The following is a 27167-nucleotide window of genomic DNA, read 5'->3' as shown; positions in this document are numbered from 1 at the left end:
CCTCTTCCTACTCACGAGAAAGATCTCACCTTCTTCAAACAGTATATTTTGTCAATGATTTTGCATCTGGTTTTTCATTTACATCCAATATGTAACACCAAAGATTTGAAACTCTTTTAAATGTTATCATAGGTATTTATGTACAGTAAAATACATAGTATATGTGGGCTTTGGTATAATCTGTGGTTTCAGGCATCCACTGGGGGTCTTGGAATGTATCCCCTATAGATAAGTGTGGGGGGGAACTACTATATATATATTTCATTGCATTGCATTTATTGTATTGTATAAAGTTGTATATGGTTTTAGAGACCAGAAGTATATAGCATAAATTTACAACAGATGTCAGCTTATTTTCAATGCTTTAGCCCAGAAAACCCACAAGGAAAAGCAGAATCTACTTTTAAAAGTTTCATTTATTTCCCACATGTTTAGGTTTAACATATCCAAAATGTGATTTGAAATAATGGCACATTACAATTAAATATATCAAATGAAATAATAAGAGAAATCCTATATAAACATCTGTGGCTAAAATTAAATTGAATACTCAAATAACTCAAAGATCTGAAATATCTTCTAGGTTTTCGCAAAATTAATCTGCAATCATGCAATCAGCATGGTCTGTAAAGTGTTGCTGTACTGAAGTTTCTGGACACCAAAGCCACCCTAGAAATGTCTCAGGAGAAGGCCCTGGGCATCACTGAGTCAAACACTGAGAACCAACTCCTATAATACATGACTGCTGACACTTGCTTTTATACTCTCCGTTGAGACTTTTAAATGTAAAGCAGCTTTTTCAGCAGCCATGCCCAAGAATCTTCAGGGACTTAACTTCAAAATCGAGTAGGTGGAGTCAATTTGGATAAACTCTTTATCCTGGGAGCTCCAGTCTCAAGTTAAAAATACATTTTCTTTCCGTGTAGGGTGAAGAACCTTCTGGTCTGTGTTGGCTGCTCTCAGGTAGAATGAATACACAGGGTCAAGCAACACCGAATGAAGTACAACTAATATTAGAAAGTAAACTACTGCATCTTCTTCCCCCTCCCACTCATAAATGTGCCTGCATCCATTTCCTAAATTTACCACCCCTCCATAAGTGGTAGAGTATAATCCTCCTCTCCTTAAATCTGGAGAAGGCTTGAGAATTGGTTTGTGGCCAGCAGAATGCATCAGAAGGGACACTGCTTGACTTCTGAGACCAGGTAATGAAAGAAGACCTGCTTCATGCTTTACACACTGGGTTACCAGCCTTCAGAGTTCTGAGCTGCCATGAAAGAAGCAATTAATTCTGTTATGGTGTGAGAAAGTCTAACCCACATGGAGAAGACACATGCTAGTGTTCCAGCCAAGAGCTCCAGCTGTAGTCCTAGTTGACAACCAGTATCACTATCAAACACAAGTAAAGATGCCTCCAGATGATTCTAGTCCCTAGTCTTTGAATCTCACCAACTGAGGTTTCAGACATCATGGGGCAGAGGAAAGCCAACCCTACTGTGCCCTGAGTTCCTGACCCAAAGACATTGTTAAGGATAATAAAATGGTTATTTTTCATTGCTAAGTTTTAGGGCAGTTTGCATCAGAGCAATAGTAACTGGACTACTTCTCCTTTGAATCTAGCTGGCCTCTTGCTTGCTTTAGTCAGGAGAATGAAGACAAAGTGACAGTGTCCTGGTTCTGAACTGGCAAGAGAACTTGCCCATTTCCACTTAGGTATTGTGGCTCAGTGTCACGAGGAGAACATGCCTGGACTAGGCTGGTGGAGGATGAGAGACACGTGGAACATACTTAAGTAATCCCAGCTGAAGCCAGCCTACATGAGCCAAATTCCAGACGTAAAGCAAAGCCACCTAGCTAACCACGCCAGGGAAATAAAAATTGTGTATTATCGAATGCCACTAAGGTTTTATGGTTGTTTGTTAACCAGCAACATTGTGGCAGGAGATAATCAATACCCCACTAAAAATCCAGAGCAAATGATACACCCTTCCTTCATCTCATATTCCTCTTTATGAACTGCCTTATACCTGTACTTTTCTTCACAGCAGCTTCTCAAATTCGTTACCTACTGCCTCTATTTCCACTTCCTTATCTCCTAGTATCGCCTCACCCTTAATAATTCTGACTCCTGTCCTAACCACTATACCGAAACTGCTCTTGTCAACATCAGTTACTCTCATAATGCCAAATGTAATGCATTTGTTGCTTTATCATCTTCCTGGACCCTTCTGCAGCATTTAACATATTAGACCATATTCCATTTCCAAACCTTTTTTTTGTTTTAGCCTCTGAGATACCTCCAGGTTTTCCTCCTACTTCGTTAGCTGTTCCCTTTTATCTCTTTTTTCTGGTTTGTTCTTTCATTCGTTCATTTAAAAAATATATTGAGAACCTACTGTGTGTCAAGTATTTGCAGGGTTGGGGTGGGAGATATTTTGTGATCACAGCAGTGAAACGGGGCAGTGAAACACAGCAGTGAAACAAAATTCTTTATAGGGCTTATGTTCTAGTGAGAAGAGAGAGAAACAAGCAAATAACAAGTAAATATATACCAGACAGTGATAAATTCTATGGAGAAAAAACAGAGGAAGGAGGATAGACAGTGATAGGGACAGGATTGGTGTTGCTATTTTAAATAAGGCAGTCAGTGAGGTCCTCACTTAAATGGATGACATTTGCATGGATACCAGGAGAATGTGAGGGAGTGAGTCATATAGAATTCTGAGGGTGAAGTGTCCCAGAAACACAGGGAACAGCAACTGCAAAGGTTCTGATTCAAGAGTATGGTTAGCATGTCCCTCGGCCTCTTTTTTTTCCTACCCTCTTACTGTACTCATTTTCAAATCAGTTGCTTAGCACAAAATATTTATTTTGAGGTATGAGAATAATGGGAAAACTAAGTAATGGGGATTCAACTCTCATCTAGATCTTCTGGGAAGTTGGAAGCACCACCCTCTTCTGCAGGTCGATGCTTCTCCAACTTAGCAATTAATTCTTTCGCTGGATTGAAGACACCGTTGGTCTGCTGGTCACAGACATAGCAGCGAGGGGTGGTGCGGAAATGCTGCAGTGCACAGCTCTCGCAGAAATAATGCCTGCACTTGGTGACAACTGGATTCTGGAAGGTCTGGCGACAAATGAAACACTTGAATGGTATCTCCTCCTCATCGCTTGCCACTTCATAGTTTTCATCCTCATAGACACCATAGCGACCCTCATCAAGCTCACGTTCGATCTGCCACCCATGCTTGTAATCTGAACGGTCATGGAGGAACTTGCAGCTGTCTCCAAAGCCACAAAAGCCAGTCTCCTTGTAGTCCTTACAAATGTCGGGCTGGTAATCCCAGCGCACAGTGGCACGAAGATGCTCGGGAGCTCGGATGGGGCCCTTCCTCACCATCCCGGAGGAAGCATTGCCCATAGACGTATCCTTGGGCTTCATGTATTTCTTATAATTATTGATCCCCCGATAGATCTTGTCATCTTCCTTGCCCCTTAGCTTTTCCTGGATCTTCTGGCTGCGCTCAAAGATGGCTTGTGCGTCACGCTCCTTCTCTGTGTCTAGCTCGTAGACTGCAGTCGCCCCCATATCCTCTGGTCCCACAGGCTTTGCTGAGCGGGTGGACTTGTACACCATGCCAAGGCTCTGGGGCTCGGTCCCCTCCTCCTTGCTGCTCAACAGAGCAGCCACCCTCTGTTTACCACCACCATGGGTCTTCTGTATCATCGGATTGTGGATCACCCGCTTGTTTTCTGGGCGAACAACTGTGCTGCCTTCGTCACTGCTGCTGCTGCTGCTGCTGTCTCCAGACTCCCGGTTGCAGACGGGGCGCTTTCTGCAGCCAGCAGCCCCTTTTTGTCTACCAGGCTTTTTGAAGAGGAAGGTACACACCTGGTCTGTCGTCTTTCCCGGAGAAAGCTGCTCTGCCATTTTAGAGTCCCAAGCTCCAGAACGGCTGTGGTGTGCTCTGTATTGAAGTTTTAATAAAAAAAAAATAATAAAAATAAGAACAATAAAATGATCCTTCACAAGCATATATCTCAATTTGGTACAGTTCTTTAGGGTATGAGGAAAGGAATGCCTTTCAAATCTCATCTTGGGTCATCTGATCAAGTCTTCTGGAGCATGATCTCTGGCCCTGACACAGAGGCTATGTACTGCCTGGGTTTTAAATGCTGATTCTTCAGAGTTCAGTCCCTCTTTTCTCTCTATACTCAGGCCTTGAGTTAGCTCATCCATTTTCATAGCTTTTAATGCCATATGTATGCTGACAATGCTTAAGTTGACATCTTTAGTCAATACCTTACTTCTGAGCTTCAGATTTAAATATCCAACTGCACCCTTGATATCTCCACGTGGGCATCTCTAACTTACCATGTCCAAAGAGAAGTCTTTATTGCACCAGCAGACCCCAACTCAACCTCTTCTCCCCAGTATTTTCCATCTTTGGAAACAACTATCTACTCAATTTCTCAAGCCATAAGCCTTGATTCCTCCTTGATCCTCCTTGATTCCTCCATTTTACTCATATCCCAACTTCAACCTTTCATCTTTTAGACTTTACCCCAAAACATTTCTCATATCCATCAACCTTTTTCTTTCTTTCTTTTTTTTTAAGTTTATTTCTTTTTGAGAGACAGAGACAGAGCACGAGTGGGGGGACGTGCAGAGAGAGAGAGACACACACACAGAATCCAATGCAGGTTCCAGGCTCTGAGCTGTCAGCACAGAGCCCAATGCGGGGCTCAAACCCACAAACCATGAGATCATGACCTGAGCCAAAATCCAACGCTTAACCAAGTGAGCCAGCCAGGTGCCCCAGCATCCACCTTTTTCTATATCCACTCCTCTCAAGCTGTGCCAAGGCATCAGCATTGTGTGCCACATTCATGATATTCATGGCCAGTAGCAGCTACATAATGTAAGAAAGCACAGGTTGATCTACGCTGTACCATCACACAAACTCATTTAACCAAAATCAATTTAAGATAAAGCAAACAACCTAAAACATGGACGAAATGCTGGCAAGTTTGACTTTTTCAACTAGTAGTAGTTCTATATTTCACTTATAGAACTGTATTTTTTCTGTGGTACTGAATATATTCCTATATGAGTTTCAAAAAAAAGCAGCAAATTTTAGGTTGAGGCAATATTTAGAAGAGTGGAAACATCTCAGTGCTTTTTCCAAAGTCACTTTCATGTGTACGATTTTATGATTTTTATGTGTTCTGAGTGACAATTCTGGCCCATTCTTACTCTAGACCAGTTTATTAAATTATCGGATTCCTGGTTTTTACAGTGTGAATAGAGATTTTTTATGAACACGAATAACTATTATTTTAATAATAACTCACTGTGCTAAAATTTGGCATTTAAATTTATAAATAAGATCACAGCTGCTGACCTCTTTCAGCAAAGAAAAGAACAAAAGGAGTTAGCATCTCATTCTGAGAGTCCACCTAAATCAATTAGGATGTTAAATCCATGCATAAAATAATGTTTAATAAAAGTGCTTTAAAGGGAAAATTGTCTCATTTTAAATTGAATGAATACAAAAGACGACACGAAGTTCCCGGATTACTGCTATGAGGCTCTAAGACACCAGACTCAGGCATTGCTAATAGTTCAACAGTAATTGGAATATTAATAGGATGTGTCATTCTGATTATATAGAATATGCATCAGAGTATTTTACCTGCCTCTTCTGGATTGATTGGAGAGTGGCAGAGAATAATCTGATTGTCGCTTCTCTCAGTTTAAGAGCCCCATTTCAGAATGCTTACTCGCAGACTCTATTTGAGGACACGTTAAAAATAAAACCAATGCATTTATAACCTAATTAGCTGGTCTCCATTGATTCATGTTGCAGATATTCAGTGTGCATAGCATTACTGTTTTCACGAACTACCTGTAAATATATGCTGGGTGGCACACTGGGCTAATGCACTAGTCTCTCCTTAGGGAACTGAACTAGCAGCTAATGTAGTCATCACTGAAGTACTATGTTTGGCAGTTTTCTACTAGTCAATACACGTTAATAAGACTTCAAAGTTTTATTTATCACTTAATCTCAGCCAGGTCCTGGGCTCTGTACGTAACATTAGATTAGAAATGGTTCTTGTGTAACGAGTCTACTGTCTAAAAGTAAAGGAGCCTTGACCTTTGAACAGCTGGCTGTCTCCGCTCAAGGGTATAAGCAAGAGGTCAGGGGTTCACTGCAATCGTGTCATTTGAGTGTAACCCCTTCAGGGATGTGGACCCAGGCACAGGTTCTCATTGTGCCTGGCTTCGGAAACCGCAAGTGCCCTTTCAAGTTTGTCTGCTGCGAATTTATCCACAAGTTTCATATAAAAAGAAAAAAGAAGTCAGACCAGATGATCATTTCAGCATTCTCCTGACTTAAAAAAATATCGGAGTCCAGGTTGTATGTTCAGGAACGGTCATACCTCTTTAATTACATCAAGCAAACTGGTGAACTTTGCTCTCAAAACACGCAAACGTTCCTTAAACCGTGGAGAAATGGCAAAGCTCAACTCTGGGGCGCCGATGCAAACAGAGGCTTAAGGATGTTAGTGGCTTTCAGGCTTGAAGCTCTGGCTCTCTGGGCTTACATAGGATGTCATTGATTTACTCCTTCCACAGAGGTGAAGAGAGAGGACCAGGGGAGATAGGTTTAATTAATCTTAAATATCTCTGCAATTTAAGAATTGTAGGCCTGGAACAGTTCCTGTACTAACATGATTAGCAAATATTGACTTTTGAATACAATAATAATGTGTCATCTGAAACCCTTGATAAGTAACTTAAGTACTTCCTTAGCTTGCATCTTATTAAATTAGATGAGGTATGGTTGAGGCACATTACACAAAGACATTGAAATGAAAAATCAGACCTAAGGGTTTTAACATTGATTTTAAGAGAGCTAAAAGTCACAAAGAAAACATATATGCTTCAGTTCTGCAACCTATGAATGTAAGCTGTCTATTTTCTCTAGATGGATTTTTTTAAAGTATGTAGTAATTTTCATGGTGCAACTGTAGTAAACATTTACAATTTGTGACCTTTCTGACAGCTGTAATCAATCATCAGATTATGTATGATGACCATATAATTTTAGTTTTATGGAAGGTTAACTTACACAGATTATGAGCTTTTGATGTTAAAATATGGAAGAAAGAGCCATGTCATACTAGTGTGCCTGTGAATATGGTAAGGCTAATCTACCCAACCCCCTTCATAAGGTTTAACTTAAAAATGTGTACAACAAGTCAGCTAAGGAAAGAGTTTTAAGATGTAATACTAGTCAGCTGCAACCTGACAAATCTTACTGTATTGATTAGTTTTCAAAGGCTGTATGGCATGTGTACTCTACTTAACAATAGAATGGGAATGAGGGGAGAAAAGCCTCCAAATGTCATCAAAGCAAATGGTCTGTGAATGTTGCTTCAAAGCTCGTCATTAGTTGCCAGGGTATTTGGCCACAAAGCTTGTAAAGAGGTTTCTCCGGAGGGGTAGGTATGACAAAGTGCACTTCTTGGCAAGAAGACTTAGGCACTCAAGTAGCAGCACACATTAATTCTTGCTTGATTAATTCGAGGATTAACATTCTTTCTGAAATTTTGCCTGCTTTTTATCCTTTTCTTTTTTGAAACCAAGGATAGACCCCAGGCCTTTTCTGTCCTCTAATGAAACTGCAAATTGACTTGTGTTCAAATGGTGCTGGAGTAAAATGAACAATTAAAAATGTATTGGTAACAATGAGATGTATCAGCCAATCTCTTTAAGGATTAATTAGTGGCAGGAACAATCTTTCTTATACAACATACCAAGAAGAATAGAGCAGTGGTGGGTGAACAAGAAGGTGTCAAAGGTTTTTAATGTGTGCATACAAACACATGTATGCACATATCCACACACACACATATGTAGTACAAGAATATAGGTACGTATATGTCAGCATCTGTACAGGTTTAGACCGAAAAAATTAACTGCAGCTTCCTTGGAGATATTTATTCCACCTTAGTTAGGATGATTCGACTGTTGCTGATTAGTGATCCATTAGTTAGCTTGAAGGCAGCCAACAGATTTTACTGATCGTAATTTATCATTAAAGCAGAGAAATGCTTTAGGTATTTAAATAATGTATGCAGATAAATTCACTCTTATTTTTTTAATTATCCACCTGTACCAACCTTGTAAGAATCGTTGCCCCCTATCAAAAGTTTGCTCTCTCAGGAAAATTTCAAAGTTAGCCTAAAAGGAAAAGCCCTTCTCCCTGGTTGCATCTATCGATTCTGCATTTCAACCCACTCCCTCTCAAAATGCTTGGTATGTTTCAGGTTATGTCTGCAGTTCTTAAAAAAACTTGAAATTATCTCTACATTTGCCACTGCAGACTGAAGGCTTATCTTGCAAAATATGATACCTCTGTCATTTCTTTGGCAAAGTTTCAGATACAGTAGGGATAAATTGTAGTCCCCAGAGCCCACTGTAAAACTTCAGGGAAAAACGGACATAGTTCCCTTCTTTAAGACCTGTTTAAATAGATGATACTCTAGAAAATGTCATTTTTGTTAGGCTGCCCTAAAGTCAGATCTACTCAATGCCACCAATGTGCCGAGTCAGCATAAAAGGGCATTTAGCACTAAGGCATTTGGTAAATACTGCTTTATTGTGCTTCATCCTCCCTACAGGGCATTCTGAAAAGATGAATAATAAGTGTGAACAGGAAGAACAAGTTTCCAGTCCTGTCAAATTAATTAGACTAGTGTAGAATGAAGTGAGGTTTGCCGTTAGGTAAGTTGAAAACATGTAAAGAAAATCATCCAAGCAATCTGAAAGGATTTTAAGAGAGCAAAACATCCTCATGAATTTTTGTATATTTGCATGAGAGATATTATATATATGTGGATAACTGTGCTGCACATAAAAGTGTATAGTATCTGAACAGAAAATGGTCTATGTGTTTATGCAATACATACAACATATCCCAAAACATACATGGCCAGCCACAATTTAAAAGGAAAGCCGTAATTCAAACAATATCTATTAAGGGGGGGCGGGGTGGGGGGGGGGGGAGAATAGACCTGACCCTTTTACTGGTTCCATACTAAGAACTGTATCAGGTGAGCTTATTAAGAGATTCATGAGTGCACAGGGAGCAATGCAATTTGGTTGTTGTTTCACCAGGTTCCAGCTGGGTGCTTTTAGCCTCAGACCTTACGTAGGCAAAGATACAGGGAAGGGAGAGTTACAATGTGCAGCAAGGTGCTCTTCTGAATGCAGGGCCTTCAGTTGGTAGTTTGGGCTAATTTTAAATGACCTTTTGAGATACGTTTCCATGTATTTCACTCTATTCTGGAAAATTGATTTTGGTAATTGAAGTAATCAATTTGTGTATCTATAGAGCATTGACTGCTTTGTGCCACCGCCACAAAGCAGGCCGGCCAAGGTTCCATGATGCAAATTGATGTTTTTATATCGAGTTCCAAAGGGGCTGGCTGCAGCCACCCTATTTGTCCTGCTCGGGAGAAGTAGTTTCTCCCCACAATCATGGGACCAATGCCCACTGCATTAGTTTAAACCTTCCTAAACCACAGTATTTCCTGAATCACATAAAGGTTGGTAAACGATTTTCTTTTTGCAAAGGACGTGAGGTCCTGAAACTTTTCGTGTATCTAGCCTTTCTTCCTCACCCTTCTCCTGTCCCCCGCCCCTCTTACCTTTCCAGTCTCCATGCACCTCACCCTCCTTAACTCCACTTTCCTGACCTTTTACTAGTTCCCTTTCTCTACTACCTAGCATCAGTCAACGTCGATATGCCACACTCAGGCCCTCTTCTGTCAAAACGAAGAGAATCTACAATTGTCATTTTTTTCTTCTGTGCTGCTCACTCTATCTCGCTGCACCTTTGGTAGAATTCTACAGCTAATTCCAACTCTTCCATACCATCAAGTGATTTTCCCAATTGACGCTCCCCTTTCATTTGAGTTTTTTCATAAACAGGGTAGAGGAAGGCAGAACTTCTCTGCATCTGAGTCTGAATGCTGGGTTTGATTTTACATGTAACTGACAAAAACGTCGCCTGCAAAGTGATGACTGGAAGACATCAGAATACTTGTTTCGGCAGGTGACACCAGGACAACTTCCTTTTGGGTGTCAAAAGTGTGTTTTAGCTACCTTTTCTTTTTCAGGCAGACTCAACTGTCCTTCCACAACAGAAGCAGGACATGTCATCTCCCAAATGAAAGAAATTCATGCCCATGATGAGTAACATTCCAATTAAAATTCATCACTAACAGCAGGCTTTTTATCTTTCCTGGACAACGTGAATCATTTTTGGTGCTGGGAAATGTGCTTCATAAACCTCCATTGTCGTAGAATGTCTACTTCCACGAGAACTTGTTTTATATTAGTAAATAAAACATCATCTGACATTTTTGTCACTTCTTATGTCTGGGTGCTGACGAAAATAATGGGAATGCTCGGAGGTTATGGGACATTGTTTATCAAGGAATGTAGGTGACGCCACAAAGTATAAGTAACGCTATACAGCTGGATGATTGATCCCTGCTGCATATTTTAAAGCTCCTTTCATTGCTTATCGAAACCTTTTAGGTAATGCACTCCTCTCAGATATCATTTTATGTTTGAAAAGCTTTATAATTCATAATGAAAAGTTGCTTAGTTACCCCAAGTGAATCCATAGCTTCAATTATTCTCCGTGCAAATGGTTGGACTCCATTTTGACCAATGTTTATGGTGTTTGGCAATTTTTCAGTAGCTACTTTGCTCTGATATGATTAATTTCTTGCATAATACTCTGCTTTGCATGTGTGGAGCTGAAATAATCTTAGTAGGCAGAAAGGAAATGAAAGACCTTGTGTGTTTCAGTTTTGGAAACATTTGAAACATAACATCATAATGTTAAGAGTGCCAAAAACAATACCAGTTAGGCTGGATAAAGACAACCACAAGAGACACAAATGTACTGATGAGACCCAGCCCTGGGACAGACAGCCCTTGCCTCGTTCTGTGGCCAGCTTGCTCTGCCTCGAGACATTGAGGAAGGGGAGAGGACAGAGCCCCAGAATTTACCAAACTGGATTCAACTGCCAGAAAAAATACTGGCATCTTCTCATTAGTATCATTTCCTAAAGTTATCGTGGGCCTCTTTCTTTGACAAAATCACATAAAACACATCCTGCTACTCATTAAGTGGCTACACGTGAGGCTGCTGCCCCTTGTGCAGAAAGGTGGGGGACACGCATAACTGTTGAATAAATGAATGAGTTCATTCATTCAGGAGCATTATGTGTGGTGACTACCTGACCTTCTGGCTTTGGGAAAATGTTTACTGTCCCCCGTCTTTAGATGATTTCTGTTGCTCTGACACTCCGGAGTGCCTGCATTTTGCAAGTTTCAAACACTGTCTCTTTTCTTCAACCCCTTTCCGATCAATGGTGTAAGTTGTGAAATGATGCCTACAATAGAAAGCCTGGAAGACCGGCAGAAAGAACACTGGTCTTGAAGTCACACCAACCCAGGCTAAAATATGGTGAATTGCTGGCTTGGAAGCCTCACATGGCCTCAGTCTGCCTCCATGAAAAACAGGAATAATGATATAGTCTCTATTCTAGGCATACTCATTTCTTTTTTAAATTTTTTTTTTCAACTTTTTTTTTAAATTTATTTTTGGGACAGAGAGAGACAGAGCATGAACGGGGGAGGGGCAGAGAGAGAGGGAGACACAGAATCGGAAACAGGCTCCAGGCTCCGAGCCATCAGCCCAGAGCCCGACGCGGGGCTCGAACTCACTGACCGCGAGATCGTGACCTGGCTGAAGTCGGATGCTTAACCGACTGCGCCACCCAGGCGCCCCTATACACATCTTTATAAATTCTTATACACAGTTCTGATTAACCTATGGAAAATAAGTGCTGCAGGTAGAATCTAATGAGATAAACATTTTTTTTTAATTTTTGTTTTTCAACGTTTATTTATTTTTGGGACACAGAGAGACAGAGCATGAACGGGGGAGGGGCAGAGAGAGAGGGAGACACAGAATCGGAAACAGGCTCCAGGCTCTGAGCCATCAGCCCAGAGCCTGACGCGGGGCTCGAACTCACGGACCGCGAGATCGTGACCGGGCTGAAGTCGGACGCTTAACCGACTGCGCCACCCAGGCGCCCCAGCATTTCTTTAATGCTCTAGTGGTACTTCTTGTAGTACATGCCAGGTACTACTCCAAGCATTCAATGCACCAATGAGGTAGCTTCTATTACTACCCCCATTTTACAGAGGAAGCAGCTGAAGCACGGAAGGGTTAAGCAATCTACCAAGGATCACAGAGTTAGTACGTGCCAGAGCCAGGATCTGCAGTCTACCTACAGAATCCGTGCTCTCAACCACCATACAAAGCTGCCATCTGTAATGGTAGCTGCCATTACTGTTATTATTAGCATTACTGCTGCCATCATCGCTCTCATTAGTGCTACAACCAGAGGCACCTGGAAGACCTGGTATCGGTAGAGGTAAGTGGCCCAACCTTTCACTTTTATCTCAAAGCCTGTGGACACTGTCCCAACTGAGCAGCCCAAAGCTGATGCCACTGCACAGCATCCTCAGCTCTGTTAAGAAATACGTGTGCATATGGCTCAAGGGCTCAAGGACACTGTAAGTCATCGAATTTTCATTTCAAACACACAGGTATTCTTGATATGCTAACATATTTACTTCAGATTTTCACCATTCGATATATTCGTAGGGCAGCTTTTATTATAAAATTAATTTACAGAGCAAAGCCATCTTTTTATTAGAAGATAGCTCCTTTAGTAGCCCTTTGTTACACAAACAGCAGTAACAAATTTTCTCTTCTTTTTACAATGGAAATCGGCTGAGCCTCCCTCAAAGAGTATAGCAACTTTTCCCTTGCTGAGAAGTGAGAAAATAACGTCAAATTTCTACCATGATAAAACAAAATAAGACAGAGAGACCCTGGCTTTGTCAGATTTGCTTTCCCCAACAGAAGTCCCTGAAATCAGTGGGAATCGGGGATTCCACAGAACGTGGAAGTAAGTGTATAGCTCTGCCAGATGAACAGGGGATGGGGAGAAAGGCCGAGGCAGTCTCAGATCAGAAAGTCTGTTGCTGGACCTAGAAAAACAAAGACTTACACTTCCAATCACAGCTGATTTTGACCTAATTCTTGTGAAACAAAATAAAACCACACAGAACCTATCTTCATTTCTTTTTTTTTAAGTTTATTTATTTGAGAGAAACAGAGAGCACACAAGAGTGTGAGCGGGAATGGGGCAGAGAGCAGCGGGGAGAGAAAGAATCCCAAGCAGGCTCCACGCCGTCAACACAGAGCCCAACATGGGGCTCAGTCCCACGGATTGTGAGATCATGACCTGAGCTAAAATCAAGAGTTGGATGCAAAACTGACTGAGCCACCCAGGTGCCCCATTTTCTAAACACTGATCAGCAAGAATAATTTACTTCAAATTTCTATTTGTAACCAAAGTTCATCCCTTACCAAGAGCTAGAAAAATGGGTAAATCAGTTAAAATTGGGAAATATTCCCAAAAGGTGTATGTAGAGCTTTCTCTCTCTCTCTCTCTCTCTTTTTCCTATTCATGGTGTTTATAGATGAAATGTCCATAATATCTATAATCCTTCAAGAGTGGTGGCATGCTTTTATACTCCAACCTGGAAATACATGGAAGTAAAGGCATCATGCAAACTCTGCGTAGGAGTACACCCTTTCATGGACCTACAATCGAGACCAAATAAAAAGTCTGGCAAATTTCACAAAATTCTTCCAACACAAGGCATACTTATGTTTGAATCCCAATGAAAAGAACTGGAATGTAGTCATATAATCAAAAATTTAATACCTAGTTCTAACAGCACTGAATTACATGAGATGAGTAGGTAGCATTTGGTTACCAGAGAATAAGAAAAATTTTCAGAAAGAAAGGTAGGGACAAGATTACCAAAAGTTGAAATCTTCAAAGAAGTCTCTGCCATGTATATTTAGGCATCACAGATGACTTTCCACATCTAAAATGCTGGTCACTTCCCCAGTTACAAGAAAATGCTATGTGTACATCTTAATAATTCAGTTCACTAGAGTTTTTCTGTTTCTCCTTCCTCTACTTCTAAAACAAGATATTTTTAAAAGCCTAATGTTGTAAGCATGGGAAAAGAATAAGACATATGTATTGATAATCTGAGATAGATGATATTGTTTTAAAAAACTGGTATGTCAAAAGCATATGCTGTGCCTCATGGCCAAGATGGAAATGTCAGGGGTTTAATTGGCAGCTGTGAATAGCAGCACCTGCAAACAGCTCAGGGCTTGTTCCTGTGGTCTGGCAACATTCTTACTTTATGCTTTAAATAAAGGCTTACTCACTGGGACAGAAGTAACTGACAATGGATGATTGATGATTGCCCATCACCCAATGGCTGACATCTACCGTTCACCAGGTCCGTTTACGAGTGCACATCCAGATTTCATTAACAGGGGCACGACATCCAGGGGCTGGCCTGCTACAGATGGCTACTCAGTAACCTAGTTCAGAATGCCTACAATAGTCTGACTTCTTTTTAACCTGGGAAAATAGAGCACTGGGGATTCAGAATTCTTTAGGAAAATAATTTTTTCTTTTTTTTTTTTGGAAGATAATTTTCAAAATTCCTTTTTTCCTGCTTGTTATGTTGCTTTTTGTGAGAGTTTGGTTTCATGTTCAGTATCAGGTTGCCTTTTACATTTCTCTGATTTTTATTGCAAATGGGCTTTGCATTTGAAAGATTTGATATGAGGAAGAGGCGTATTAAAGGAGTTTACTTCTACTTATTAATTCATCACACTCTCATGTCCAGGGGGCTATTTAAGCTTTGAGTACAATAATGTTTACTATTTTAATTAGGAGGAGCAAAGACAGTGCAAAGAAATAAATCCATAGTGCAAACAAATGGCTAGCATCCTTTTCCACACCTGGACATCCATCAGTCCACAGCAGGCCTCTAGGCATAGCCAAAAACACACAAGCAATGTTGGAAAGAGCACTGGTATAGCAAACCTTTCAAAATATAGTGCTAAATTAAAGCTACCTTGCAACTGTTCAATAAAACCCAGAGTATCTCCAGGCTGGTATGTTCTAAGATGAGGCTAACATTTAGCTTTAATTTTTTTCTGCGTTTCTTCTCCCTAAGTCCGCCTCTCCCCAGCTACAAACCTGCACTACACATCTGCCTTGACTAATTGTTTTTCTCCAACTAAGTTGTGAACTTTTCTGAGGCACTTTTAAATCTTTTCAGCTTTTAGTGACTGGGCCATGGGTTATTTCATGATCTACCTTTTGGACACTGACAGTTCCCACATGCAGTTTTAGGAAAGTGATGAGTCATTTTAATTAATGGTAAGTAACTGGGTCTTCCCCTAGAACTGTGCTCAGGGCCTAGTATCTGTTCAGCGACAAATGAATACATTTCTACAAAGAGCTGTATTATAGGCTTTTCATTAGCCAAACTTGAATAAAACAGACAATTTGTTTGTAGCCCTTTCTGAATCTCACCATGTTCTCCTGAGGGAAGTAGGGCAGGCATCAGCATGGTCATTTCACAGCCGGAGAACTGACTGAGAGAAACGAGGCAACTGGTCCCACACTGCACACTTCAGTTATAGCACAGGAGCCTGTCTGAGTATCTGTAACACACACTTTGCACTCACTGGGCCATTTGGCTAGTAAGGGTCATGGGCTGTATGCCACATGTCACCTGCTTATTGTGGTCCTTGACTAACGTGAAACCACAGCCAGATAATGGCTGTTCTATTAAATGTCCTAATTCAACCAAACCCATTTTGTGAGTACCAGTGGACAAGGATAGAGTCCCAAGCATGTGCAAAAGGCTACAGTGGTTGCCAGTCAGTACACAGTACATTATTGCAAAATAAGGGAGTTTTGCCTTGCCTGTGAAATTGCTACTTTTGAATATGCATCCATCTAGTTGGCTTTCCAAATTACTTTTTTTTTTTTTTTTTGCTATAAAATCTGCTGTCTCTCTTTTTGTTTAATTGCATTCAGTTTTACAGTCTCTCCCAGGAAGAGCAGCTAATTATAATATATTTCAACAGAGACAGAGAGAGAGGCAGGTGTTAGCTAAGATAGAAGTCCTAGTTTTAGCCTTGACAGTTCATGCAGTTTAGCTGGATCTTGGTGTAAAGTCAGCAGACCAGGCAAGTGCAATTTCATTGTTTTAGGTTTTCCTGGGTTGGTAGGGGATCACAGGACTACAGATTTAAACTCTGAGGTTATGAAATGACAAAAATGATTGATAATAATGACTGATGGGGTTGAGTTTTGGTCTTGTACACAAGAAAACCTGCTTCATCTGTAAATCCAAGTGAACCAGACATGGAAAGTGGCTAAGACCACTTGGACAAGCTGTCAAACATCTTGGGATTGAAGTGTCTATACATTTGCTAGCTATGTAATCTTGGGCAAGTCATTTAACCTCTCTGCTTTTGTTTCTTTATCTGAAAATTGGGGTAATAACAATTTCAACCTGTAGGTTGTTGGGAGGAATAAATGATGTAACCATGTAAAATACAACACTGTGCCCAGGGCACAGCTAGATACACTCATTATTTTCAGAGAATAATTGCACTGCAAAAGGCTAAGATCCCTGGGACAAGAGCAGACAGACAAAGGGCAGAAATTAGAAAAATATCCAGTAGAAAATTCTCCCCTAACAAATGCTAGCATTTCAGAATATATCCGAAACAAATGCTTTTGAGATAAGTGGGTTCCTCCTATATTAAGATCATTTTAGTTTCCATGAACATGGCATTGACAGTCAAAATATACAATAATTTGTTAAAATAATCTTCAAATTATTCTGATGTATTTGTGTACATCTCTATATGTGTATGTGTATCTTTCTTGTAGGTTTGGAGTTAGTAGGGGGCCATATTACATAGGCCACATAACCGAATGATTTACTGAATTTCCCCTATTCTAACTGGTTGTTTTGGCCAGGGCCAGCTCTGGCTCAACTCTGTTGACTGTAATTTCTGGGCTGTTCTCATAGGGCCTCCTAGGGAGTTACCAGTTTTTTTTCCAGGCATCTGCTAAGTGCAGTCATGGATTATAGACGTTGCCACTTCCCTATCCCCGGAATACAGAAGATGCAGGCAGAATCCGAATACTAGTTGACAAAATTGCCACTGCTAGTGATGAGTAATTGAAAACAATTTTAAGACTACCCTTAATACCTGCATCTGTGCATACCACCCTTCCTTAAATGCTGCATTGGGCTTCTTTGCTAAGGATCAAAAGTCATCATGGCTCATTCCCTTCTCTGACTCTCCAAATTCAACCTACCAACCCCCCTTTTTAATAGTTGTCATTTCTATTTTCTCCTGTCTCTACTTTTCTAGTTAAGCCCTACATCCTCTTTTGTTTGGACTATATAATGGCCTCCCAAATAGCCTTACTCATCCGTGTTTCTCTCCCTTCAAATTCATAATCCAGTCTCCCAAGTACCACTGGAGATATCTTTCTTAAAGCCTAAACCTCAGCCATGGTTCATTAGTGCCACAGACTAGAAGCCAACTTTCTTAGTACTGCGTAAAAGACTCTCCGTGATTTAGGCCCTGAAAGCATGGTCAGCCTCACCCCCGATGCCTTCCCACTCATGTTCTGTAACAATGAACTGCTTGCAATGGTCTCTCTCTCAATCTCTCTTTCACTGGTTTCACTCTTCCATGTTCTTCTAAATATTATTCCTGGTATATAAGCCATCTTCCTCCTGTGTCCTTAGCACACTACTATTTACATTTTATTTTATTTTTATTATTTAAAAAAAATGCAATTTATTGTCAAGTTAGCTGACACACAGTGTATACAGTGTGCTCTTGGCTTCGGGCGTAGATTCCCATGATTCATCACTTACATACAACACCCAGCGCTCATCCCAACAAGTGCCCTCCTCAATACCCACCACCCATTTTTCCCTCCTCTCCGCCCCCTCCATCAATCCTCAGTTTGTTCTCTTATGGTTTGTCTCCCTCTCTGTTTGTAACTACTTTTTCCCTTCCCTTCCCCCATAGTCTTCTGCTAAGTTTCTCAAATTCCACATATGAGAGAAAACATATATGTCTTTCTCTGACTTATTTCACTTAGCATAATACCCTTCAGTTCCATCCACATTGTTGCAAATGGCAAGATTTCATTCTTTTCCATTGCCAAGTAGTATTCCATTGTGTGTATGTACATGTATGTATGTACGTATGTACACATACACATATACTCCACATCTTCTTTATCCATTCATTAGTCACAACTGTTATCATCAAGGCAGGACACATACACCAAAGGAATAGAGAACCCAGAATTGGACCCATAAATGTATGGCCAACTAATCTTTGACAAAGCAGGAAAGAGTATCCAGTGGAAAAAAGAGTCTCTTTAGCAAATGGTGCTGAGAGAACTAGATAGCAACATGCAGAAGAATGAAACTAGACCCCTTTCTTACACCATACACAAAAATAAACTCAAAATGGATGAAAGACCTAAATGTGAGACAGGAAACCATCAAAATCCTAGAGGAACCACCTCTTTGACCTCAGCTGCAGCAACTTCTTACTCAACACATCTCCAAAGGCAAGGGAAATAAAAGCAAAAATGAACTACTGGGACCTTATCAAGATAAAAAGCTTTTGTACAGCAAAGGAAACAATCAACTATTTACATTTTATGATCCTGCTTAGGTTTACCTTTTCATTGACTTCTCCAGAAAAAAAAAAAATCAGTTACTCCCTTCTCTAGGCTATTTTTGTATAGACACAAATGAGATTTTATATGTATTACACTGTAAGATATTTCTTTGTTCTCTATTTCCCCTACTAGACAGTACATCTTTGAAAGTGGGGTCATTTCATTCATCTTTGAGTCTCTATTCATTGTCAGGGCCTTTAGGTACAAGATGTGTTGTAAACAGAGTTCACATGGTTTTATATTTACTCAAGGATTCATCTAAACAACTGTATGTGATAAATAAAATTGTATGAAAATAAAATCCAGCTTGGGCAAATGAAGTACCTATTAAGATTCATGCCTTGGATGGAATTCTTCCTGGATGCCTTTGACAACACAACCCAAGCAATACTTGCTTACCATCCCCACAAATTCTGTAACTCATCAAGTTTTAATTAAATACCTGGAATCTTGGTCAATTAATTGGTGTTCATATTTTCAAATTTTGAAAAATAATGTTGACAATGACAAAGAAATATAAGCTTGGAGATTTTCAGTCTTACGTGGCTCAGTCCCAAAGGCTGGTCCTTGTCCTTTAGCAACATTGGGTATTGTGTGCATTGTGCAAAAGTGACTTTTCCTCTTAGGGAGAGCATTCAAAACAATAAGGAGACAATATCTAAAATAATTAAGGAACAAACTTTGAGGACAGGAGAACAAATGTCATTGCCTCTTGGGAGGGGTGTTGTTCTTACTGCTGACCTGTGCCCTTCCCGCCCAACTCCCTTGAGGCTTTTAGAGCAGAAAAATCCCTCACAATTTTCATTAAGAACCATTATATCAAAGGGACTATCATTCAGCCTACAAGAGACTGTTCTGAGGTGGAATGTTTTTCAACTTAGAGCAAATGTTCCTTCAGTCATTTTCTTTTTTTTAAGGGAGAGTTATTTTGAATGCATGTAAAATGCAAATAGAATGACTATAGATATTTACAGAGCTCACACCTACTAAGTCCAAAGGAGCTTTGATTTAAAAACTGAAAATTGGCAAGCGGTCGATCAACACTGGCCTCCAATTGCTTTTAGTGTCTTGACAAAATAAAAATGCTATTTTAATGCAGAGATGGTTCACTATGAAAAGTGGCTATGGAACATGCACAATAACTATAAAGATGTTTTCCTCTGAATACATAATCCACATGATCAGCTGCATACACACTTTGGTACTGCATGCCTATGACTGACATGAGGCATTTTAATTTTAAAAATGTTTTCCAAAGTGCCTAAACACATGTTTATGCATTATAGTTACTGCATGGTATTAGGTGGAAAACACACAAACTTTAAAAAAAAAATGTTACTCTGTGCATGGCCATACAATGGAATATAATGGAAACCAGGAAAAGAGAAGACTGTGTCATTTCACAGGCAAGGCCAAAAAAAGGGGGGAAAACACCCACCCAAAAACCTTTGACAATTCAGTCATGCTAAAACTAGGAGACAATACTGACATAAGAAAACACACTCGACATTAAGGCAGCAGAGCCCTTCTTAATCACAGCAGGTCTAGACAGCTCCCACAGCTGTGTCTGCTCTCTCACAGAGTGATGTGTGGCCCTAGCTGGAGGGTGGCGTGAGCTCAGAAGGGAATGTCAGCACAGGGTCTTAATTAATTTCCTTCTGCCGGGGTGTGTATGCCACAGTGTGGTTTTGCATTTGCTGGGAGGCAGCTTACTGGGAGGGCCTTAGGTGCACAACACCTCAACTCACCAAACCGCAGGGCAGAGCTCTCACCCCAGTGAGAGCACACACAGTCCCTTCCTGGCAGAGCCATCCAAGGTTCTGCCTCCCCTTTGGGCCAGATTTCAGCCTCATGACCGGCATCCCTTCCTGGCCCAGCAGGGGCTTCCCCAGCTTGTTTCAAGTGGTGTGCTTGGCCAGGACTGCTTCTGTGGTGTGCTTCGATGCAACCCAAGACGGGGGTCTGAAGCTGGAAGGCTAGAGACCATGTTCTCTGTTTCTGCTGGCTTTATGTGTTTTTTTAGCTGTCGGGAACAAATAAAGTATCAGCCGTTCTCCCCATGCCCCACGAGAAGGGAGGCAACAGACCCAATGGCTCTAAATGCAGACATCAAAAATGCCTAAAAAGAACACTGGTAGCAAGATGAATAGAACACGATCCATCAAGTACGGTGCAGCTCTTTACCCACAGGGACTGTACCCTAATTATTTATGGTAAATAATGGAGCCGCATCTCGTCTAGTTAGTCTCTTTTCCAAAGACAATAACGTCTTTTTCTTCTGAATTCCTGTGACCTTGATTATCTGTCTATACCAATGGTTCCTAATTCAATTGACAGGAGCCTGGCATTGCGATGGCTTGTGTGTGTGTGTGTGTGTGGCAAGATCTAGTTATTAGCCTGTTGTCAACCAAATGAAATGTTATTAGCCAAATGGGAGCTTACCTTGCTGAAAGCTTGGATTATCAATGGCAGTGCCAGCGCCTCTGAGAAGCAGCTGTGAAAATCAGAATGAGGTGGTAAAGTTAAAAATGACCCTGGCTAATAAATTTGTTTAGGGCAGGAATACTGTTTACTATAACCTCATTGAGGACAGGAGCATTTGGTCAGAAACAATACTTTACTACACCTCCACTGAGCATCTAAGCAAAATTGTCTTCTAGTTGGTTGACAAAATGGAATTATTTAAAAAAAAAAAAGCCTCCTATCCTTTCAAGTGCAGCCTTCTGGCCTGGGAGTCTGGAAAGCGGGGCTCTTGTTCCAACTCTGAGTGGCTAAAGAATTTCCAAACCTTGACATTTTTTTCCTGGAGCTACCACAGTATCATTTGACTCATTGCCCTGAAAGACTAATGGAAGCAAGTTTTTTGAAATCACGGGGACCACCCTTATAAGCTCTGGTCACTCATCTGTAAAACGATGTCACCAATGTGATAAGATGATTTCTAAGTCTCCTTCTGTTCTCTTCTGTTTATGCCCTGCTATGATTCTGATTATCATTCTCTGGCAAGCTTTCTTGTAGTATTCTGAGATACCTGAAAGAATATATCTGTATATCCAAGAGCTGAACATTTAAAATTCTCTTCAGACAAATGTTTCTTTCATGTGGTACACCATTTGCAAATGCAATTTGGGGCCAATTTTTTTCTTGTTGTATCTGAAATGGATCATGGGGTTTGTCCCCAAATGTCCATCATACACACAAACTGAAAATTGGCAAGCGGTCAATCAACACTGACGAACCAAGTCTGGAAGATTTGGAACTGACTTAAACAAATCATCATCATCATCTTTAGTTGTTCTTCATTTCTTTCCCTCTAGATACAATCTAGTAGGCCACGCTGACCTGGGTTAAGAATTTTTCAAATATAAATGGTCTAAATGTTACTTTACTTGGCAAAACAAAGGCAGAGTAAGTAATTTTTCCAAATCTCTCTTCAGACATGCCTTATAAGGAAGGTTTTCTTTCTAGGGGGATTTGGACTCTCATTAATCTATTTCTCCTTTCAACAATAAAATGAAAAATGGAATGAGATTATCAAAATGGATAGTCTGGTGTGGACCTGATAACATGCTTTTGAAAAGTGGTTTACATTTGACATCACTTAAGCTCCCTGGGCCAGCACATCTCAGGTCTGCTATGTGGGGCCTGGACTCCACTCCCTGCTTGGACACAAATATGCTTTATTGGTTTCAAACGCCTCTCAAGCCAGTTGGAAGGATGGATGAATTCCTGGTGCAGTAAATATTAAGTCGTCTGCAGAACTATAAATATCCCCTTACCCTATCTTATTCAGCATTTATACAAAGACATTTTTGTGCAGTATGCTTTTTCCTTAACCTGGATATATACTTATTTTAAATTTTTATTCTTTCCTATTATATATATACATATATATTTTTATACATGGTACAAGAGGTATATGGCATAAAGTGGGCAATTTGGGTATTTAAAATTTTATGTATCTTCCTTTGTGCCCTTCGGCATACATAACGATAGAGTCCACCTGCTTCTTATGTAAGGATTTTAAACAATCTTAGTTAGAGTGGAAAGTCCTGGGTTTCTAGTAATCACAAGAACAATGGCAGTGAAAACATCTAACTTACCACTTAAAAATAATTCTTTCAAAGCAGTAATTCAGAATATACAGAGTGGCTTAAAGAAAAACAACAAGCTGACAACAACCTACCTTGTAATACTGCTTCGCTGGTTGTGGCTGGGTTTCTAATCAGATGTGTGATGAGCAGAAGTGACTAAACCCACACACTACGGGAGAGGTGGCCAAGGTACAGATGTTGTCTCTGTCTCACTCAATTGATTAAAAATTTCTTGATACCTCTAACACTCTTCGCCCCACTCCCTCAGAATCATGCTTGTCGGGTAAATCATGAGATAAACTACCCTCTCCTAATGTCCTTTAATATGAGTGGAACCCAGGAGTGCTCAATCCATAAGCCACTGAGAGAGGGTCCATACTAAGCTAAGAGCTTAGCCCTTATTAAGACTAAAAGCTGGTGGCAGCTGGCCCTATTTCTCACATAATAACGTGCAAAGGAAAAAACAAACAAAAACCAGGAAGGTGGCTACAATGCAGATTCCTGGGATCCATGCCCGGAGACGCTGATTCAGTGAATCCTGGGTAAGGCCCAGTGTGCCGTACCTTTAAAAACGGGGCTCTGGAATGATCCTGTTAACAATATCTGTGGCCTGAACTTTGAGAAGCATGGACAAGGAAGGTCTGGCCACGGATCCTGGGGTGGAAAGACTTTGCCGTGGACCTGTGCATTGCACCTGAGGTCCGGGAACTCAATTCCTCCTACCTCCCATAACGTCCCAAGACACGAAAACATCTGAACGCGTTTGCCTTGCTGCACCCAAAAGTTCTACGGTGTGAGAGAAGTGACTCGTTTGAACTCCTGAGGAGGAAAGGGCAGAATCCAGGCCTCTGTGCAAAGCAGACATCTCGCCGTGGCAGGAGGTCTTTTTTCACCGCATCAGGCGGCTGAAAGGCACGGGCTAAATTAATGAGCGGGGCGAAAGGAGACGGTGGGTGTCAACCCCAGCGTCCCTTCTGGCGTGCCTGCTCTCTGTCCTTCAGCCCGAGGCCCACACTAAAGAGCTCCCTGGAAAAGCCCCTCCTGCTGTCTCCTATTTGCTGTCTCCTTCTTCCGCAGAGCTACCCCTAGAGCTGTGACCTTCTATTTATACTCAAAGTCAAACTGGCGTTTAGAGTCCCTAATGAGGCAACATCGCATCAGCCAAGGGGGAAACCAGTACCTGAAGGTAGTCACACCCACTACGAGCTCAGATGGGACCACTCCATGGTTCCTCCGCTCCGCCTTCCGTGCTACGTCTACGTGCTACGTGCTACGAACGTGCAACAGCTCCCCCAGCGCCCAACTCCTCCCTGCAGTCAGCAACTGCCTGCGGTCAGGCGAAGCGGAGTCTGAGTGCGAGCTGGGAGTGCGGGATTTATTTATCCATTTGGGAGTTTGGGGACAGGATCCTGGATTTTTTTTTTTTCCGTGTAAGTGGTAAACATCTTGCTGTATTTCTGCCCAAGCCCTGTTTAATTAAATAAAGTCACCTCAGAAGTGATGTTCCAGGGTGTTAACTGAGAATAACGGTTTTGAAAATGTTTGAATCTAGCCTGAAAGGAAATTCCGGGACTTCCATTCCAGGGAGACCAGTGGACAAAACTACAGACTAAATTCTCAGCTGTACGCCCAAGTGAAGAAGAAAACCCTTCATTTCCCCTACCCGGGGCAGTACTTCTTAAAACACAAGATTTAGCAATTTCTTGGTTAATGAGAAAATTTGGTAACAATTATTCATTCAAGTTGATCAAATATCCCTTATTCACAATAACCATAGAATTGCTAAATCTCCATTCCACTTTTTGCTTGACATAGCTCTGCAAAAGAATTTAAACACTAAGGGTGTGTGTGTGTGTGTGTGTGTGTGTGTGTGTACAGGCCTAACCACTGAGCGATTTGCCCAAGGTCACATAATAGTTCCCTGCCATTTCCTTTATTGTCTGCCCTCAAATTCTCTTTTTGTAGTAAGCTAAGGGAAATGACGTGGGCTTCCAAATTTCATTATAAAAGCTTCCATTTAAAACAAAATGTATTGCATATTATAATTGCAACCAGAACCAGTGAGGGCAGTGGCTTTCAACCTTGTGAGAAGTCTGGGGCTGCTGTTACATGTGGCTGACTTCAGTGAACCCCAGTCCACCCTCCAGCCTGCAGATTATAGAGCATTTTCAAAAAAATAGTTACACTGTGCAAAACACAGACACATTTAATGTCTTTTTTTCTTTTGGTTAACAAAATGTACGTAATTTTCTTAACCAAAGAAATTATGGTAATAGTTCTGTAATGGTAGTAAAGTGTTCTGTTTTCCTTAAAGTCCACATTTGAATCTGTATACACAAAACTGTTCGGAAAAACAAAGACACAACTGTTAATTAAAACTTGTTTGTTTGTTTTTTTCTCCCAAACAACAAGCTGTTGAATTCAACTGTTACTTGTTTATGCTGTTGTTGTTGTTGTTGTTTCAAACCTGCTTGTGGATGTAAACATAGCTTCTGTGTCTCTTTGATAGGTGCAAAGGAGTCCAGTGAACTTCCCCTATGACAACGATGACAACTGACATTTACTGAGTGCTTACCCGTGCCAAGCCCTAGGCCTGGCACTTTACAACCATTAATTTATGTAATTCTGCCTGCAGAGACAGAAATTATGATCTCCATTTCACAAGTGAAAAATTAGGCTTAGAAAGGTCAAGAATTTGCCCTAGTTCACCCCAGCTGGGCTGTGGAGGAAGCCCTGCATCTAGGGCACATGGCCTTCCCCCATATGCTGCACTCTCACATGGGCCAGACACTTCCATCTCATTCACACCGAGGTTCTGAGCCTCCCACTAGTTCCCACCCCCTGGAAAATACAATTAAATATACAGAATCCTCTCTTAAAATTTTCAAATTAAATTCCGAATCTATTTTACCCACACCCATGAAACTTGTAGCAAGCACTCAGTTAGTTACTAAGGAGTTATTACTCAGGCCTTTGAACCTTAATTACTCCCAGGACTGAGCTACATGGACAAAGCAAATAACGCAATGCAGAGCAAAGTAGGGGTTTAGAAAAGGAAACTTCACACTTTTCTCGCTCTTCCTCCTTTTTTTCTTTTTGGGTATAGGCCTTGTGTTATCAAATGGGAGGAGATGTGTTTCATGTGCAAAGACCAGAAAGCAGGGGAGTTAGGGTGACCCGTCTTTCTGAAAATGTTTCAAGGCCTAGAGTTGAATATAGCCATATACCTTTGTTGATGTTCCTATTACCAGTACCCATATCTAAGACCAATACTCTAAGAGGAAGAATACTGAATCCCAACTTTGGCAGTGGTACGATACTCTTATTGGAATACACCATTCAGCTTTTAACTTCTCTGTTAAGACACTCAGAAGCTGGGCTTCGGGTCTCTGGAATGGATGGGCTCCTTTTCTCTAGCAACAGTATGTACTTACTGAGTACATACTCAGTGGGAAAAGACAGGACCCGAGTCTCCTGAAGGCTGCAAAAAAGGGAATTCTTTCTGTTAGACTCATTATGTTTGCAATGGCCCACCTGAGACATTGGTTGTTTTTCTAAAATAATTTCCTTTTATGTATGTAGAATTGGAATATTTTACTAACAATTCCCATGACCTGTTTCCAAGATTTTCCACAAACCTGCCATACTTAAGAGACTCTTTCTCTATAGAGTTTGAAAAATGGGACTCAACATATTGTCCATATTTAACAATCTTACATTTTTGCACAATGTTAAGAGTTGGAATCATTTCCTTCTATTAGGGAGAGGAATACCAAACAGAATTCTTCAATTACTTTTACTTTTGGACCCAAGTGAAGGAATAGTTTGAAGGCGATTTTCAAAATCCACATAATGGGGGTAAGGTTTTTCATCAGGGATGAATTATTTGATATGATCATGAAAGAAATCCTTAAAATTCAGATTTCTTTTCAAATTCTATCATATATATCCAACATACAACAGAGAGGGAAAAATACCATGATACAGTTTTTAAAATTTAATTAAGGTAGTTGATCTTTTTCGAGATTTTCCAGTATGCACACAGGCTACCAAAAATGGATAGATAGATAGATAGATAGATAGATAGATAGATAGATAGATAGACAGAGAGATAGATAAATAGATAGGATACAACCTCAGCTCAAGTAGCAACAGTGACCTCTAGTGTGTCTTTTTAATTTTCTCACTCTGCAACTTCAACTCATTGTTTCTTTAACCTCTGGGGCATTATTTAAGCACAATTTTCCAGTTCGTATTTGGTCTAATTTCTGTATTGACTCTATA

At 40.7% G+C, this 27167-nt stretch overlaps 1 protein-coding gene across 1 annotated transcript; it reads right to left on the bottom strand.

Annotated features, from left to right (window-relative positions):
• Positions 1-396: 396 nt before the first annotated feature.
• On the bottom strand, positions 397-24119 carry RNF113A (ring finger protein 113A). Its single transcript, XM_086700976.1, has 3 exons — positions 24064-24119; positions 21232-21283; positions 397-3968 (listed from the first exon to the last, which is right to left on the bottom strand). The coding sequence occupies exon 3, from the start codon at positions 3929-3931 to the stop codon at positions 2912-2914; it is 1020 nt and encodes a 339-aa protein (XP_086557102.1). The 5' UTR covers positions 3932-3968; positions 21232-21283; positions 24064-24119; the 3' UTR covers positions 397-2911.
• Positions 24120-27167: the final 3048 nt, after the last annotated feature.

The sequence above is a fragment of the Puma concolor genome, chromosome A3, assembly GCF_028749965.1.
Source record: "Puma concolor isolate L17-30 chromosome A3, mPumCon1.1.hap2, whole genome shotgun sequence".
Taxonomy (NCBI): domain Eukaryota; kingdom Metazoa; phylum Chordata; class Mammalia; order Carnivora; family Felidae; genus Puma; species Puma concolor.
The sequence above is the reverse complement of the archived record's forward strand: the minus strand, read 5'-3'. Positions and strand labels throughout refer to the sequence as shown.

Excerpts from the sequence above, each read along its gene's own strand:
- RNF113A (XM_086700976.1), bottom strand. The coding sequence starts at position 3,931 with ATGGCAGAGCAGCTTTCTCCGGGAAAGACGACAGACCAGGTGTGTACC.